Genomic DNA, 19651 nt, shown 5'->3' on the forward strand with positions numbered 1-19651 from the left:
GACTGGGTACAAAGCTAGGGGTGAAAGTGGATTGAAAGATGGTTCATTTTGAGTTGGGGAGATTAGAACTTGTTTAGACCCTGAGCATAAGGATTTGTTTGGGAGAGGAGGATTGAATATAAATGTAGCAAAGAAAAGGGATAATAGACTCGGGAAAGGCAAAAGAGAACAGCATCTCTGGGTTGAGAGGCTTGCCTTAATTGGAGGAATAGCTCCTTTTCTAGAAAAAGTTCTGGCTTTTGGTTTATAATGCCCCTGAAATTTGAAATCTGTGTATTTAGGAAGACCATTACTTCCTGTCTTGCTATGGTAAGATCTTTCTAATTCTTACTCTCCTGCCTTTTCTTACCTTCTAGTAGGTCTTTGCTGCTATCAGACTGTGCTGAACATAAGCCCTCAGTGGCTTCTCATTATCTACCTTATTAAGTATGCTGTTTGTAAACTACCTTCCCATTGCTTACTACTTAAGGCCTAAATAATGTGGCACTTGCCTTTCTAACCTTCTCTTCCACTTCTACTCTACCCATGCCCACATTTCACTCAAAGTGATTATTCACATTTCCCTAAACATAAATTCATTTTTCCAGACATATTTTTCTTATCATAGTCTTCTCTTTATTGGGAGCATGATCTACTGCTTTCAAAATCCTTTCCATTATTGAAGGCCCATCTGAAGGCCCTTTCTTTTCTATAATTTTCATACCATTTTTTAAATCTTGGAGCAGGGGTGTTAATTTTGTTACCTGATTACCACAAATATACTTAGGAAAACATATAGCTATAATATATCCATAATCACAAATTAGGGTATGGAAACTAGGAAAATCTTAAATTTCTCCTTCAATTCAATTTAATACTTAAAAAAAAAACAAAATCATGTCTAATTGTGAAAGAAGAAAAATAATTATTTGAAGCATCTAATGCCTATTTCAGCATCATGGGCAATAGCACAACTTTGGAAACAACCTAAATATCCATCAAATAAGGTGCTGTTGGAATAAATTATGGTTCATCCAAAAAATGGAATAAACATATCCAACCACTTAAAAAGTTAGAAAAATTTTTAATTACTCATTTAAAGAATCTGTAAAATCTATTGCTAAGAAGAACAGTCAAATGCAAAACAGCATATGTGCTATGTAGTCATTTGTCTAAAAAGGGAAGAATGGAAAATGCACACATATGTGTATGTTTGCTTGATAGGCATGCAAATTATCTCTGGCAGGACACACACAAAGTGACAACTAGTTGCTAGGTCTGAGAGGTAGACTTTTCACTCTGTATACTTCTTTTATATACTTTTCAGGTGTATGGTTGTATTACCTAGACAAAAAATAAGCACAAGTTTTAAAGTAACAAAAGTAATGGTTATTGGACACAAAATTCTATAGAAATCTTGGTTGGTTCAAGTTCAAAGATTATAAATCTGCCCAATATTATAACTGTTAATTAAGAAAATCATTCTTTTGAAATATTTCAGATCCTTCAGTGGAATTTGACTTTGAATCCTTTTTATCTCATGCCTGAATGATTGTAACAGCCTCCTTTTCTACTTTGCCCACCCCCAGCCTCCTCACCATACACACATAGCTTGTACTCCACACAATAACCAGAGTGATTATTTTATAAACAGAACTTAAACAAGGTTACTTGTCTATTCAAAACCCTGCAGGGATTTCCCATCTCCTCAGATAAGTTAAAGTCAAGATCCTTGCAATGGCCATTTGCTGTTCCCTGGATCTGAAATGCTTTTCTCCCATCTACCTGGTTAACTCCCTCACTTCATTTAGGTCTCTCTGCAAATGCCCCCTCAATAGAAAGACTTATCTTGATACCTAAAATGGCACCCCATCCCATTATAGTCTACCGTACTTACCATTCCTGATTGTTTTTATAGCACCGCTTAACTGCTCATAAATGTATCACTTATCACTTAACACTACCCTTAAATATATATAAATTTATATTTTATTATCTATCTCCCATGCTAGAATATAAGTTTTACTAGACCTGCATCCCACAACACTCAGAATGATGCCTAAAACATAACAGGTATTCAATATGCATTTGTTGAATTAAAGGATGAATGGACTGTTAGCATTAAATTCCTGCTTTTAGAAGATTTTTCCTACTCTGTCCCATATATGTATTATATTCAATTCAAAAACATTTTATTGAGTCTGTACCATACAATAAGGACTTCAGAAGACTCAAAGATGAGTAAGACACAGTTCACATTAATTATTATCATACATTATATGAACAACCTTTGTTGTGACTATTATTGGTGAATAGAATTTTTAAATGTTTATTTATTTATTTTGAGAGCACACACACATGCGTGCACACATGACTGGAGGAGGGGCAGAGAGAGAAGGAGAGACGAAGTCTAAAGCAGGCTCCCTGTTATCAGCACAGAGCCCAACATGGGGCCCCATCCCACCAACCACGAGATCATGACCTGAGCTGAAATCAAGAGTCTGGCATTCAACTTACTGAACCACCCAGGCACCCCAGTGATAGAACTTTTAGACAATATCACACAGATTCAGAAACTAGAAGTCCACCTTGCTGATTATATTGGGTAAATTTATATTTTTTATATTTATGGGTATTTTATATATTTTTTTAATTTTTTATGGGTAAATTGAAGTTATAGGCATTTTTATTTTAGTTTTGCCTCCAGTAGACCAATATCTTACATATGAGAACATTGACAAGATTAATCTGGAATGAAAATCTCTAGTTTAATCTTGTACTTTAGTGTAGAGACCACCTTAATATGACTCAGGTTAGCTAAGTGACTACTAAATATGTACAATTGCATCATTTTTACTTAGTTTTATCTGTATGTTTTGAAAGGGTATGGTATTAGTCTTTACATTTACATATTCACTTAATTTTGAATTATAAAATGTATGCTAGGTTTTAAAAATTGGTTTAGGGCTTGGAGGTATGAGTTTTACTAAAAACTACTTTGTAAAAGAGATTTTAAAATGAGTAATGATACATAAATAATATATTAAACATATATAACATATTACTAATGCCATTCTTCAACCAGTTTTCTGATCACTGCACTTTCAAAGTTACTTTGCCACTTTTGTCTACTTTACAGATATTATCAAATATAAGGAGACACAATGCAAATTCTAATTTTAGATTTATTTTGTATCATTTATGTAAATTTCCTTAATATGGGAATGGAAGTAAATGTAATACCTTCTAGACTGATTAAAAATTAATGTGTGGAAGCCTGGGAGCCTAATTTAAAAGACCATCAGAAGACTTGAATTAGTTAGCTATAGACTCACAGCTTTAATGTGTAGACCTGAATTATACTGCATTACTTATCATTGAGTACCAAAAATCACTCTTATAAAGCACATAATGGCAATCCGTTTCCCCACTGAAAGATAGCAGCACTTTCAAACATATTAGATACTTAGAATGTAACTGTGAAATCACTGTAAATTCTGAATTGCCCTTCTTTATATTTCAAGGTAGCTGAGAATGAGCAACTAAAATTTCCCAGTTTAATATAAGATGTGAAGATAATTTGGGAGAGGTAGATAGTTTCCACTTTTGGGAAAATCATAAAATAAGTGACTCAAGAATATTAAGTAATTATTACCGAATCCTTAATGTTTTGTAGCATACTATAAAAATAAAAGACGGTATCCATGTGTTGCATAAAAACTCTAAGATTTAAAAGTTCTAACACATTAGGCCCCATATGCATAATTCTTAGAGAAAATTAGATATTTTTATAATTTATAAATGTTCTCATTATTTCATAGTCAAGATTATGTTGGTGTACAAAACACTAATTTTCCCATTTGGGGAATAATAACTTAGAGAATCTGGTTTATAAATGCATTCTTTTTTTTTTTTTTTTTTATTAAATTTTTTTTTTCAACGTTTATTTATTTTTGCGACAGAGAGAGACAGAGCATGAACGGGGGAGGGGCAGAGAGAGAGGGAGACACAGAATCGGAAACAGGCTCCAGGCTCTGAGCCATCAGCCCGGAGCCCGACGCGGGGCTCGAACTCACGGACCGCGAGATCGTGACCTGGCTGAAGTCGGACGCTTAACCGACTGCGCCACCCAGGCGCCCCAATAAATGCATTCTATGTGGAGTTCATGATTAGCTCCCTTATGATTTGGGGGATAAGTTAAGGGCATATTTTCCTGGGTTTTATTTACTTCATCTTGCCTCGATTGAACTGTAGAGCAAATACTAGGAGTTTACACATACATTTATTATTAAATTGACTCAAATATTGACCCCCAAGCCCAGACAACAAGATAAATATATCTTTCAAAATTGTAATGTAATATGAAATGAAGAGTAAGCAGTCTTATTTTCTTAGGGTAAGCATTTCAGATACTTTGCTTAATTCTTAACTAAATTCTCATGATGTTAAAGAAATTGTGACATTAAATAAATCTCATTTTCTTATCCATTATTTATGTTGAAAAAAATTCTCATAAACCTTAGGTTGGTGGGGGAAAAATATTTTCAAAATACAATCTCTGTAATTTGTGATATTTATTCATGAATAGAATTTGGAAATTAATATTCTGGAACAAACTTCATCTTGACACATATGTATGATTGAGTTGTTTTTGAACTGTGGCCTAATTTGGAAAAAAAAAAAAAAGGGAAAGAATAAGGAGGAGAGAGCAGAATTCAATGAAATGAAATGATTTGGTTTCATCTTAAAGGATCTGGGGCTCAGATCACAGTTGACATGGTCAAGTTCATATAACTAACTGTCTCTTTAATGCCCTGCTTTACTCAACCCTAACTGGAAACGTATGGTATAGGTGAATATTCAGGAGAAGAATCTTAGATTGCTGGAAATCATCTAAAATTAATAATCCACCTATTGGGTGCCTAGGTGGTTCAGTCGATTAAGTGTCTGTCTCTTGATTTTGGCTCAGGTCATGATCTCACAGTCATGAGAAAGAGGCTTGCGTTGGGCTCCACACTTGGCTGGGCATGGAGCCTGCTTGGAATTCTCTCTCTTCCTCTCCCTCTGCCCCTCCCCTGCTTGTGTATGCTCTCTCTTAATTAATTAATTAATTAATTAAATTAATAATTCACCTTCACATAATTGAAATATAAAACTCACTGGAAAAATGATGCAAAATTTTCTTCACTTGCAACTTTGCAAAAAACAATTTAATTTTTTTAAAGCACTTTAAAAAAAAGACTTTTTGCTGTATTCTCAATGATTTTAAACTCAAACTGCAGTGTTTTTCTAGTTCATTATGTAAATTCTGTCATAGTTGTTAGGTCCATTTATAGCTTCTCCTTGTTTCAATATGTAAAGTAATTCCACCAGTGAATCATGTTCCAGAAACACGAGCTTTGAGACTTTTAGCTGACTAATAGGCTACATTTGAAAAATTAACTTGATAACTTAAAGCCCACTAAAGAAAGAAATGAGCTAATTTGCCTACATGGGAATGTTTTGATAACGTGAACAAATATATGTGTAAAGCTCATGTTTTCAAATACTGGCATTTTAAAACAGCAGCAACCCAAGAACTCCACTTTTGTCTAATGGTATTTGATAGAATCTAAATTGAGCCCAAAGAGAATTAGCAGTCCAGAATGCACATCATTTCTTCCTAGAGAACCATGTCTTTTCTCTTTAGCAATATAGAAATATTTGGAGTTGATGGTTTTTTTTTTTGTTTTTTTTTTTTTGTTTTTTTTTTTTTTACATATGTACTCTAAAGCCATTGAATATGAAACGCTATGGCCAGAACTCTGGCCATGCAGGAATCCAGAGCACACCATTCACTCATTCCTGGAATTGCACAGCGTGACGACTATGAACAGATTGTAGCAACCTGGAGTGTTTCACTTAGCTATAAATTAGAAATTAGCAAGGACATTATGTCTTTGTAAATTAAAAAGCTCATATTGGTTATAATTTTGTCTGGACTTTGTTTTCAATAGATCCCAATAGATTGAGGATTGAATGAAGTAAATATCAAAGCCAGTAGTATGTCATTACTGATAGTGTAAGCCTTACAATTGCAAATACCAGCAGAAAGATTTACTAGCAATCTTTGGATTAAGTAAGCCTTGCTCTTGGGTGCATTTTATGTTTCATGTGCTGTAGCTTTGTCTCTGAAAGTGTGTGATTTTGTCAATGCAACAATATGCAAAAAGCCTTTTAATAGTTAAAAATAGTCTGTGTTAAAGTAAAGATTTAAATAATGATTTAGCTATTTATTAGTCTTTAGTTTGTTTCTTAATATGTTTAGCTGTAGTATTTTAAGTGCCATGCTTTTATCTCAAACAATTATTAAAGCTTTGATATAAATAATTTAGTTGTTGTTTTAATATAGGATTATAGTTTGGAGCAGAGGATAAAATCTGTGATGCAAAAGCATCATCTTACTTTATAACCATTTTCTCTACAAGATGCCTATGAAAAGAACATTTGTTGTTTTAATTGTAGAACACTATTATACATTTCTGCTTTACAGGGGATAATAATTTTCAGAGTAGCACCATGTGACCCTCTTTCCCTGTTGTGCCCCTCCACATTGCCACTTCAGAACCCCACCCCCAGAGCAGGCCCCAGCTGGAATGTCCCTTTGTCATGAAGCTTCCGTGATCGCCTCCAAACCAAAGAGATTTGCCCCTTCTCTAACTCCTATTCCTCTTTGTTGCTCTTTACACCCCACTTTACAATTCCACTCTCTGCTTTGAGTTGCAGTTATTTGCAAGCCTTTCTTTTCCTTCCAACCACTTTTGTGAGTAGGGGTCTTTATTTTTAATCTTTCTCAATGTCTAGCATGTGGCAGGTACTAAATAGTTTTTTGTGCAACAATAATAATGTTTTCCCATTTTAATGTAGCCCATTTTTATGGTAGTTCATCTGACCTCTTTCTTATTTGGCCTTTTAGTGTATAGAGTTTTTCTGAAAAGTAACTGACCTCTTCTATTTCCCATGTAGCACTGCTTAACACACTGAAATCTAAGGTCTCAGAAAAATAGGCACCAATAGTTTTACTGATGCAATTTATTTAATGAAGGAAAGAGTTCTCATTAGTTTTCAAAAAGCAACCGGATGGGACTTATTGGTAAATAAATAGTTGAGGACTTTGTTCTTCCCCACTTTGTAAGTTTATCTTTGGACTGTCCTTTCTATACAAAATGAGCACAGTTTAATGTCATGTTTCAAGATCCAAGGCACCTCTCTGAAGTCCAAATTAGGAATAAGGTAAAAACCAGAAATGGGAGTGTAGTGGATTTTAGAAATTTTTAGTGTTATGTTTTTATTTTTGAAGCAATGCATTATCTCTGTCTTTAACTTTTTTGTTTGGACCAGTGGGGTCCACTGGGGAGGAGAGATGTAGAGATTTTGGGAAAGCAAAAGGCTTTAGTAACAAAAATGGAGATAAACAGAAGAGAAAATTCCAGGATGTCATTTCCCGTCGAAGCTATTCCTCTGCCAGTAGATGGTCAGGTTGCTACTGGGGTGACCTGTGAGAGAAAGACCTAGATACTAATGAATTCTTATGTGGAAGTCAGTATGGTGGTTTAGGCGACTTTTGAATTCTGACAATTCTTGGCAAGAGGTTTCTTTGATCATTGCCAGTTAGGGGCATGGTAGCACTTTTGGCGGGGAAGCAGAAAGCAAGCCATTAGAGCTAGACAAATACATGTCTGCTGTTTAGTCACTGAGGTGTAAAGTAAGTCAGTTTGGTCAACCAGGTCTCTTAGAAGTGATACAAGAACCATTGTTGATTGGGCTTGATTGTGTTGCCTAATTCATGGGTTTTCTGGCTCTTGTCCTTGTTTCTTTCGTTCCTCAACTAAGGAGAGTCCTAGATAATGAAGTCAGGTTAATCATGTTACTATTTAACAGTGTCTCAGTTTCACTTGAAGATTTGCCCAGGATTTAGAAGCTGTTGACACTGCCCCAGACACAGTACTGAGGGTAGCAAAGTGCTAGTACCAAGAATACCACACGGGAGTTGGAAAGATGCAAATGTGAGGGAGTGGTGCCTGCCACTATCTTTATTCCACAGTCCTTCCCAAATAACATTCAGTAGAGGCTAAGTTCCCTTGGTGCACTTCTCTCCATGCCCCAAAACTCAAAAGGGAAGTGGATCATGGCTATGGAGAGTTCTTTCCATCTTGGCATCCAGTGAGGCATCACTTAGCTGGATCTTTATCTCAAGTGCTAATTGATGCTGTTAACTTTCTGCAGTGATGCCAGGAAATTGTAATTGAGGAAATGACACTCTGCTTATCTTGTGCTAGGAGGTTTTATTTAGAGAACCGTACGTTTCGTTTCATTAGCCGAAGGGCACTAAAGTAACATCACACTATTTACTATACTGGAAAGATGAGTTATTAGGTCTCCTGATACCATGTAGAAATTGTTATATACCTAAAAAGTAAGACTTTCTGAGCTCTTCAGCAGAAGGATCAGGCCTAAGATACTATACTAGTATATTTTCCATGAATTAAGTAGTTTTTTCCTACTCATAGAAGCTTCTATTAAGACATACTCTTTCACTGAGTCATTAAAAGCAGCATGCTTTTTTTGTAACTTTTCCCTTTTAATAAAATTATAATGTTAACTTATTGTGAGTATGTGTACGTAAATGTGTGGGCAAATCATTAAATAGGGGTATCCAATGTAAGCATTCCAGATCTACAGAACGGCTTCTACACCTACCTGTGTGACTTTTGACATGTTATTTAACTTCTCTGTGCCTAGTTTTCTGTTTGTAAAATGCTAATTGATAATGGTACCTACCTCACAGAGTATTATGAGGATTAAATGAGCCAATACACATAATACATTTAGAACTATGCTTGGCAGTGGTTCAGTAATATTAGTCATTATTATTATTACTTCATGTCATCAATTTTTAAATTTTTATTTGTATATTTTCTTAATTTATATCCAACCATCTATATCAACTAGACTTAACCGTTCTTAGTTCATAATACATAAAGAACTTATGTTGTACTTTTCTCCTTCCTTGGTATCGTTATTTTTTTCCAGCTTGACAGAGATCAACATGAGAAGTCCTTAAGCAAACGAACTATAGCAAACCAAGTCCTTAAGCAAACCAACATAAGTCAATACAAGGCTATTGACCTTGGGTGATCAGGGTTCAATGCTAAGAAAATCACTTACATATCTTTAGTTGAAATACAGAATTAAAACCCGGCTCCTTCTGTCCATTTTTACTCCCATCTCCCTACTTACACATGTGTGCACATTCACACATACGCACTCCATCTGTATTCAGCTTGCTGAGGAAAATGAGTGAAAACACTAGTGCAACCATCTTCAAACACATACATGTATAAGGAAAACTGACATTTTATAAAGTTTTTATTGTAGAAATTCTCTAATGAAAAGTCATTTTATGATAAGTTTATCATCTATTTCTTCTTTATAACTAAGCTAATATACCAGATAATATATGTTTTAATTTGGTTTTTTTTTTTTGTTTGCTTCTGTCAAATGCATGTTTGTATTTTCAGGTTCTATTCAAAATGAAATTGAAGCAAATATACTTAGATTCTTTTGTTAATATGTTTATTAGTGCTAGATGCCCAAAATATAAAATCTGTGTTCTTTAGGCAGAGAGAGATTTTTCAAATGTCAACAAATTGACCAAATATTTTCTTGTTTTACTGTAATCTGGTTTTTGGTTTTTAAAGATTTTTAGTAGTCACTTGTCTTGATTTCTTTTCTTCCTTTCAATCTAGTATTGAAGTCACAGTTCCACCTATACTTTGTGTATAAGTGAGTGAAACCCTAACTGCTTTGACTTCAGAATCTCATCTGAGATGAGAAACAAGGATTGTCCCTACCTCCTTTGTGGCTTAAATTATCTGTTCTTGAGGGGCGCCTGGGTGGCTCAGTCAGTTAAGTGACCAGCTTTGCCTCAGGTCATGATCTCATGGTTCGTGGGTTTAAGCCCTACATCGGGCTCTGCGCTGACAGCTCGGAGCCTGGAGCCTGCTTCAGATTCTGTGTCTCCCTCTCTCTCTGCCCCTCCCCCACTAGTGCTTTTTCTCTCTCTCTCTCTCTCTCTCTCTCTCTCTCAAAAATAAACATTAAAAATTAAAATAAATAAATAATAAATAAATAAAAATAAATTATCTGTTCTTGGAACTGGAATCATCAAAATGATGCATGAAGCACATGTAGATGACTCTAAAATGTAGCACCATTTCCACCCACCAGCAAGTTGCTTTGTCACGTCAGTTGCTCTCAGAGCAGAGCCCAGAAGAAAGTAGATACAGGGCAAACAGGCTTTTAGCTGAAGGGAAACAAAGTGGGATGTTTGTGGAAGGACATACCCAAAGCAGCTTGATGCCAGCTAAATGTTTGAAAAGTAACCCCACAGGGAGTGTTGGGAGGGAGCTGATGACAAAGCTCACCTTCATCACAACTGTGGCCTGGTGCTGTTGTCCACTCACGTAATGTCTGATTTTAAAAGACACAGGTCCTCTGTGCTATAGAGAAGGTTTCAATGTACAAAAACCCCTTAGATACTGGTTGGCCACTTCATGAAATGCCAAAACCGTAGTTGAGTGCTGAGTTGTAAATGTCCGTGGTGCCTATGAATGAATGTATATTTTCCTGCATGATCATCCATTGTGGTGTTTGTAAGTAGCAAAAAAAAATGAGCCTGATTTGTTCTCCTTTGTAGAGCCAGGCCGAGGCCCACTACAAAGGAAGTAAACATGCCAAGAAGGTCAAAGCACTAGAGGCAACGAAAAATAAACCCAAAATGGTTTCTTCCAAGGACAGCGCAAAGGCTAATCCCAGCTGCTCCATCACTCCAATCACAGGCAACAGCTCTGACAAATCAGGTCAATGACACTTTTTGTTCTTTACATTCTTTGTGTTTCTCCTGGTCCCCTGCCCCAACCCTACACTCCTCCCCTCGGCAGTTGCATGTTACTCTCCATGATTTGTTTTTATGATATTAATATGTTTCCTTCACAGGAAGGGTTATGTGTTTGCACGGAATCTAGGCATTTGATATGTTACCATTCCATGTTGTTAAATATATACATTTAAGTATATATATGTGTGTGTGTAAATATATATATATATATGTATATGTATATATGCATGAAAATAAGCAGAGGCTACTTGGTCACAATGTGTTTAGACAAAAATCAAGAAATGGATCTAATCTAAAATACTGAGTTTGTTACCTTTTTATTCACTTTATGTTTGGTTTTTGCTATAGCTATTTTCAGTGAAGGAATTCTTAAAGTTGTTTATTAATAGACATTTTTATATTCTTTTACCGCAGTAAAGGGGAGTGGAGGGGCAAAAAGGTGAAGTTTTCTGAGAGTGGCATTATTGAATGAATCTGGAAATGTGTTCAGTAATAAGAGATTTTGATTTTTGAAGATCTATGTAGAGTTCCCCTCACAGTTACATGAACTTGAGGATTTTAAGGGAGCTATTTAAAAGTTATGAATTGACTAACAGAACTTTACATAATTGGAAATGGGCTACTAGGAAATGCCTCCTAAGAAAAGTCTGTATTTCAGGGGTGCCTGAATGGCTCAATCAGTTAAGCGTCTGACTTCGGCTCAGGTCATGATTTTGTGGTTCATGAGTTTGATCCCCACATCGGGCTCTGTGTTGACAGCTCAGAGCCTGGAGCCTGCTTTGGATTCTGTGTCTCCCTCTCTCTCTGCCCCTACCCCGCTTGTGCTCTGTCTCTCTCTTTCTCTCCAAAGTAAATAAACATTAAAAAAAAGTAAAAAGAAAAAAAAAGTTAAAAAAGTAAGAGTCTGTATTTCATAGTCCAATGAATCAGCAGTTTTTCTGAGTAGATTCAAACTGAATGACTCAGAAAGAAGAGAAAAAAATCACTCTTCTAGCATGTATATCATGAAATTGGATGTTTAAAAGACTTTCACACACAACTGCCCTTCAGGGAGCAAGATAGATAAGTAATCTCGTTTCACTAACTGAGGAACAGTGTCTATGAAAGGAGACTAACAGATTATATCCCTTTCCCTTATGTTTGACTCTGTCTTCAGGGACCTCTCTGTTGTTGGAAGCGTACGTGCACATGCATGCACACACACAAACACATACACAAACACACTTCTCTTCTGAATCTCTTCTGCTCTTCAAATCCTTGTAAAATTTGAGGGGAAGACTTAACAACGCTTTCCTGTGGCTGCTCAGGGCCTTTGGAGAAGAGCAAATCCACTACTATAAGAGGAACTTTCAGATAGCCTGGTCAGGCAAAAAGACTATTTAGGAAGGGACAATTATTGATCAGGTCCCAGGAATGCTGCTTCTAAGAGCTCTACAGCCTAGGGTTGAGTTAACCCAAATTTGATAAGAAAACCTTTTTGTTCTTTGTGTGATGGAATCACTAAATCATGTTATCTGATGAACAGATAATACTAGATTATTACATCACACCTCTTCCCTTCTAAAGAATAAAGTCTTTTTATGTATGTTATGTAATTAATCTTTCACCCAGGTCTATCAGATACTAGGATAAAGCATTATCCACAGTTTACGAAATAGCAAACTAAGGCAAAGTCCATATTGCAGCAGTTATTACTGGAGGTTACCCAGTGTTTGGAAGAACAGGATCCATCATCTCCTGACTTCCTGCCTCGTTTCATTTTCTACAAGATATTGTTGCCTCTATGAAACATACCCTGCCAAAGGTTTTATTACCTGAATTATGCTCTTGAAGCAAAGCAGAACTTGTACACAAAATGATAAAACAATGTGAGCCCATTCTTTCAGTTTATTTTGTGTTGCAAGCTAATAGCACAGTTGGTAGGTGTTGTGAATGTTCCAGTATTGCTGTTGTGTATGCTCAGTGCTCCCCTTAGTTATATTATTACTTGGAAATTGGGTTTGTCTAGGGATAGTAGCAAAAGTATTGAGTGGAAAGAAAATGTTAAAAATAGAGAAGGATCAACAAAAGTAGAGAAGACAATTAAAAAGAGAAGGAAAGACGTGGAAGAAGAGGAAAGGAAGCACACACACACAAAAAAAGTCAAAGACTAAGATACACAGCCAAGGAAAAAGCAATGTGGAAATAGAAAATCCAAATACAGGGGCCTGGGTCACAATACCTACTCAGGGGCCTGAGTACCTTACACCTACAAGGTACCCAATGAACACATGTGAAAATTTAAACAATTCAAGGGACTTATTCCTACTGTCGAATACTAGTGACAGCTTAGTGAAAGAGACTTTCTAAGCACTTGTGTTTGCCTCGTGAGCATTAAGTACACACTAGGATCAAGTAGGAAAGAGAACTGAGGTCTAGAAGAACCGTAGGGGGTAAGAGTAGGGAGAGAGCCACAGAATCTCTTCCTCAGTAGCTATGTGGTGGTCTCTGACCCTGCATCCTCTGCTTCCTCCGCCACTTCTCTATCCACTGCAAAGTACTTGTGGTCTAACAGCATTGGCCTCACTCACTGTGTCATTGTCCAGACTTGGACTAGAAGTAACGGTAACCAGTGACGTTTTGGAGTTACCTCATTTTCCATGTTTCCGTACTCAAGATATGTGTAAATTATTTGGTAATTCATTGGTCAGCTTATTCAGATTACTTCTTCCTTTCCCTATGTTTTCTATAAATATTAACACTAATGAACTTATTTTATTTGTTCTGTCATATCCACAAAAGCAATACCAAAGTTGTTGAAAGGTGGCACTACTTAAAAATAAAGTGGGTTGTATTTGCTAAATAGATATATGTTCTTCTGTCACCTTCAACTGAATATCAGTGTCCAAGCAAGAATTCCCACGTGCATTTAGTAGAACTTTCAAGTTAGAAAATTAGAAACTTTGCCCAGCTGAGAAATCTGGTCTACACAATGTAATGTGTAATCTATTGCTAACTACCTATTTCTGAATCCTTAAAAAGCTCCCACAGCTTTGTCAGAGTCCTAGATTTTTCAGAAACTGGTTTTGATTCCATTTAAAACTCTGTTTTAGAAGAACAGAAGACTTGAAATCCAGTCCTTCATAAATGGTCTACGTGGAATGTAGAGAGGAAGAGGAAGGGAAAGGGCAGAGGAATAGTGACTATGACACTTAACTGACCAAAATGTTTTATTTGAGACAATGTTTTATTTGAGACAAATGTTTTATTTGTCTCTAAGAAATCAACCAAAACTTAGAGTAACAGTCACAGTGCAAAGTCATGGTTGACTGCCAATTCTTATGAGACCGAAGTTCCCTAGCATTGGTCTTTCATTTCTGAATGAGGAGTTCCTATCAAGCAGACATGTGCAGTAGCTACAGAGAAAGTTCTTAGATATTTAAATTAAAAGTGAACGTGTTGGTTACTTGATGTCTCAGCCACCAGATTTCAAATATCCAGATGTTCACAGCATCCACGTGACCAGCTAATTCCATTTCCATTCTCATATTTTAGCATCAGTAACTTAGCAATAGAGGACAAATCATGTTCAATTGGCACAAATCTTGAGGGAGAGGAAATAGATATCAAGGAAAGGAACTCCTGGGAGTGGAGCATCCTGGGATTCACCAAACATCAGTCAAGGAAAAGTATTATTTCAGAGTACCTAACAGGGAGCATTGGACCAACAGATAACCTCTGTTTGTTCCTTAAGAGCACAGATTATTTATTCTAAGAAGCAGCCTAACGATCTTCCAAGAGTTAGAAAAGCTTTATTACTTGCTATTTTGGCACTTGGGACAACCTTTTTTTTTGTTTATTTTATGACACATTTGGAGATATAATGTGGCTCATATTGTAGCTGGGCCTGTGCAATACAAGTAGATTTACTTTGATGGAGCTATCAGATATAAAAATTTCAGGGTGTCATGGCAAGCTTTCTTTTTTTTCTCTCAGGTCAGTATACAAAATGAGCTTAAGTTATAAGAGTGTGTATTTCACTTACTGTAAGAAGCTCTGACCACATGATTGAAAAAATTAAATATGTTTCATTAAAGGCAGTTAAAAATAGTTGTCCCATTCACATGTTAGAAGTTGAGGTAGAGTTAAATGTAAAATCCAAAGAAATGGCTTCCTGGTCTCCCAGGATCTATCCCAACTTTTAACGATGCATCAATGGGAGTTCAAAACATGGTAGGAGGGAGGAGAAATGTGCTTTAGGAGAATTAGGGTCAAAACACAGCAAGCATTAAGCAGCTTCAGGAAGATGACTGGGACGTATTAGCCAGACACTCGACCCAAATATCTCCCTGGAGTTCAAGTGTCATAATGCCATATGACAGTACACTTCCCTGTGCTAATATGCCCTATACATCAAACTGAATGCTCTTTGTGACAGCATTTAACCCCTCATAACAGGTTCAAAGAAAACCAGAGCCTTCAAAAAACCCTATTTCTTGAAAATAATAAAATATTTTTATAATCAACCTAATGATAAAATATTGTGATAGTCAACCCTAATGGTCCATATGTCTAGTCTTTAGCACTAGATTTTTTAAATTAATTAGATATCAAGTGGGGAAAATCCGTTTCTAGTTCAAAGTATATAAAGCTATTTAGAGCTAAACAGCCTTTAATCAGTTGCTGTCTGAACAGATGAAAGCAGATGGAATGATTCAAAATGCTATAGATATATTTATAAATGCAATTAAGAGCAAAGATAATGAAACCAGCATGTTCTGGTTGAAATATAACAATAGGAACACCTTAAATTCATTCAGTTTACAAAATCCAGTAACATACATTTTTGTATGACCCTCTCAGTAGCCCTGTGACTGTTAGGGCAGAAATTGGTATCCATCTTTTATTCATTCATGCAACAAACTTCATGTCCATTTATTTATTCAAGAAATATTTACTATCTATACTAAATAATATTGCATATATGTATATCTGGCCAGATACTAGGGTGCAACAATGAACAGAAAGATATTTTCTTGCCTTCAAAGAGCTTCCAACTTACTGTGTTTTTTTAAATGTGTTAGATATTAGGGCTACAAAGGAAAATAATACATAGTTACCACCTTCAAGCTGCTCTCCAAAATATAGTAATGATGAGGACCATGGGTCTAGGAAACATGAAATAGTTTGTGTGAGGTTGCACCACTCATATCCCAATAGAGTCAGAACAGGAAGTCAGGGCTTCCTGTTCGACGCATATGCCATTATTCCCATTACTTCTAAACTTCTCTTACTTAGGAATAAATACAAGTATCCCAATGGGCCAAGTCAGAAACCACTAAACCACTTTTTTTAAGAATTAGTGAGTAGGACCATACTTTAATTTTTTCCCCAAGTTTTATTTAAATTCCAACTACTTAACATGCAGCGCAGTATTAGTTTCAGGTGTAGAATCTAGTGATTCATCACCCACACACAATGCCCAGTTCTCATCAAAAGTGCCCTCCTTAGGGCTGATGGGGGGGTGGGAGGGAGGGGAAGGTGGGTGATGGGTATTGAGGAGGTCATCTTTTGGGATGAGCACTGGATGTTGTATGGAAACCAATTTGACAATTTCATATTAAAAATAATGCCCTCCTTAGTACCCAACACCTGTTTAACTCATCCCCCTGACTACCTTTATATATTATTTTTAAATTACTTGCTGACTATTGATATTTTTCAGTAAAATATATGGCATTGAAAGAGCCATTAAGGCTTTGTTTTCTTAATAATCCTTAGTTCCTCTGCAGTATATTGTCTGTAGCATTTAACTGTAATAGAACAAAGCTTTAGAGGCTACAGATCTTTTCCAGGGAAAGTTTGAATGAAAACACTCATTTCGGGTAACTGCCAAATGTTCTCAAAGCTCCAGTTTGACAATTATAGATTTTATGTGTCTAGAGCCAAATATACTCACTGAAATAGAGGTGGACACTGGGTAAGGCATCTCCAATATGGCAGAAACCTTGAACTGCACCCCAAAGGGTCCAGCTGGGTTGTCCTGAACACCGTCCACATTTTCAGTGGCATTCTGAATCATTCCATCTAAAATATTCCCACTAGGAATAGGGAGATGGTTTTGTTTATCCTATACCCATGACCCTACCATGGGAACTGTGAGATGACAGTGTCAGAAAAGACAAAAGAAGGAAGGAAAGAGGACAGAATACCTCAGAACAGCTCATTTTAGTCTTCAGCATATTGTGCTTTTGCATTGGGGCAATTCCTCAAGTATGAACCCAATGTAGTTATCAACTTACCTGCAAAGTCTGTAGTTTAGCTTTTTATGGTTACCCTATTGCTTTACAAAAGTGTATTTTCAGTTTCGTCGAAGAGTCTTTCCGCCAAGGATACAAACGGAGAGACCCTCGCCTCGTCATTTTTATGGGTTCCCCTGTGTGTTTCATAGTTTTTATGTGTTGTTACAAATGGGGCCAAGTTTTCCAAATGACAACTTCTCATTTCCTCTGACGGTCACAGGACTCCATCGATTAGCCAGCAAGGTCTTTGTAACTGCCTCCTCCCCCCTTTCTGTCTCTAGCAACAGGACCTTGTGCTGTTTAGTAGAAGAAAATGATAGTTTTCAGCTTTGACAGCATCTGTCATTTATAGACAAGTGCCATCATAAATTTGGCATACATCTATCTGAATCCAGGAGGCCGAGATTTAGTATCCCTCATAAAATAATAGATTAACTATATTTATGACAAACATCTTAAGTCTGAAATTCTGGGGTACAATCATGTAGAACATAAATTGAGTCCCATCTGTCTAAAGAGAACAGACCATTATACTAAGGCTCATATTTTCATGAAATGTACATATATCATTAAGACTTTCAAAGTCAATTTAAAAAATGAAACTGCCTCCATCTTTGCCCATGCACCTTGAATTTGACAACAGCATCCTGCCAGGCAAGGCTGCAGATTCTTAGAGAGTTAAGTGTTGTCATACTCTAGAAACTAACTTCTGAAACTTTTGAGCATTTTATATTGCTTCCAAATCATACTGAGCATTTATTGTTAGTTTCTCGACTTCTGAAAACTATTTCCTAACATTGCTCTAAGAAAGTGAAGCAAAAGTTGAGACTCACTTATGATTTACTGAAGCTCTATTAACCTATAATTTACTTGGGACATGTTATAAACAATTCCAAGAAGCAAAACCTCAGATATCTCCTTGTTAAGGCTTATATCACTATCAAAAACTTTTCTCATCTTTAGACGTATTTATTTTAACCGGTATTCATCTCTTTTGATTACACTTATTTACAACCCTTCTGCATTGACAAGATACTGGAACATAAGAGGATTTTGTGTGTACATTGAATAATTTTATAAATGCACCACCATAAATGCCCCTAAGATTTTAATGAAGGTTATTGCATACATTTTATTACATTCCACTTATTTACTTCAGGAAAAATTCTCTTATAGTGAAATATTTGTTTGAGATTGGATGGATGATCAAATAGAATCACTCAATAAATATTTATAGATTCTTTGTTCAGGGCACTGGTACTAGGCGCTTTGGGGGATTCTAGGCCCAGTTCTGATGGTGCCACACTAATTTAGCTTTATAGAATAAAGCTTAAAGTGTTTTGCATAGAAACATTTATAAAGTATTTTCCACTTCCCTGACTTCTTTCTGCGAGAATCAGGTTTACTGTTGTGGAAACTGGCATGGCATCACACATTAATAGCTTGGTGTTCTCATTTTTATAGGCCAGCTCTATCAGAATAAAATATGCTGTGGTGGTAAAAATGGTCTGTAATCTGTGTTGTCCAATATGAGTGCCATGAGCCACATATAGCTATTCAGGACTTGAAATGTGGCTTGTGCTACTGAGAAGCTGAGTATTTAATTTTATTTAATTTTAAGTATTACACATGACTACTGAATTGGACAGCACATCTGTGGACCGTGGTACTCCCTGCTGTTTTAACTAGCCATGACTCCAGAAAAGGCATTCAATTCTCTGAGCCTGTTTTCTCATCTGTAAACTAGGAATAGTGCGCTCCCTGCATCACAGTGGTGTTTTGTGGATCAAATAAAGTGACTTTGAAAGAGCATTGCAAAATGTAAAGCATAATAAAAATGCCCATTGTTGATATTCTTAGTTTTGAGTTGTTGTTTTTTTAACCTCTTGTGGAGTGGCCCCTTCCTGCTGCCATCAGTGAGAGGTGACAGGTGGCCCTTGTAGTGGTCAGCTATCATCATCTGCCATTATGCTGTACCTAATATAGTTGATTCTAGAGAGCCAGATCCAATCTTATTAGACTTACCTGCAAACATAATTTTAACAGCAGTACTACTAATAATTAATGTGTAACTGAATGATTATTGTGTATCTGATACTTACATGCTAAATGTTTTGTGTATACTATCTTATTTAATGATACGGTCCTCTGATGGATACTAGAAAGTGAGACATAGCAAGGGGAAATGATGGCTCAGAGTCATCCAGAGAGGAAATAGCTTCAAGCCCAGATTCCCACCCAGGCAGCCTCTCAAATTCACTACCATGATATGCCACCTTTGAATAAAGGTCCATGAACTATAACTGCATGTGCTTTCTGAAGGCTATTTGAGATTTTTTTCCACTAAGTGATACTTCTAGAAGTCTGACACTTCAGAAAGGGGTGTTATTTCTATCCCCACCCTGTTTTACAGCTGGTTTTATTTTTGAAAAATCAAGTTTTGAGTGGCTTT

The 19651-nt window shown here is 36.2% G+C and overlaps 1 protein-coding gene across 3 annotated transcripts in view; it reads left to right on the plus strand.

The window, feature by feature from the left end:
• Window positions 1-19651, plus strand: part of ZNF385B (zinc finger protein 385B) — a 318788-nt gene that overhangs the window by 278391 nt on the left and 20746 nt on the right. For all 3 annotated transcript variants that reach the window (XM_047085894.1, XM_047085895.1, XM_047085896.1), the window contains one exon: window positions 10718-10880. In XM_047085894.1, the coding sequence (XP_046941850.1) occupies window positions 10718-10880 (163 nt within the window). The remainder of the gene's footprint in view (window positions 1-10717; window positions 10881-19651) is intronic.

This window comes from Lynx rufus, unplaced genomic scaffold (genome assembly GCF_022079265.1).
Source record: "Lynx rufus isolate CCGP_SWC_20201006 ecotype Redwood Valley unplaced genomic scaffold, mLynRuf1.p SCAF_2, whole genome shotgun sequence".
Taxonomy (NCBI): Eukaryota; Metazoa; Chordata; class Mammalia; order Carnivora; family Felidae; genus Lynx; species Lynx rufus.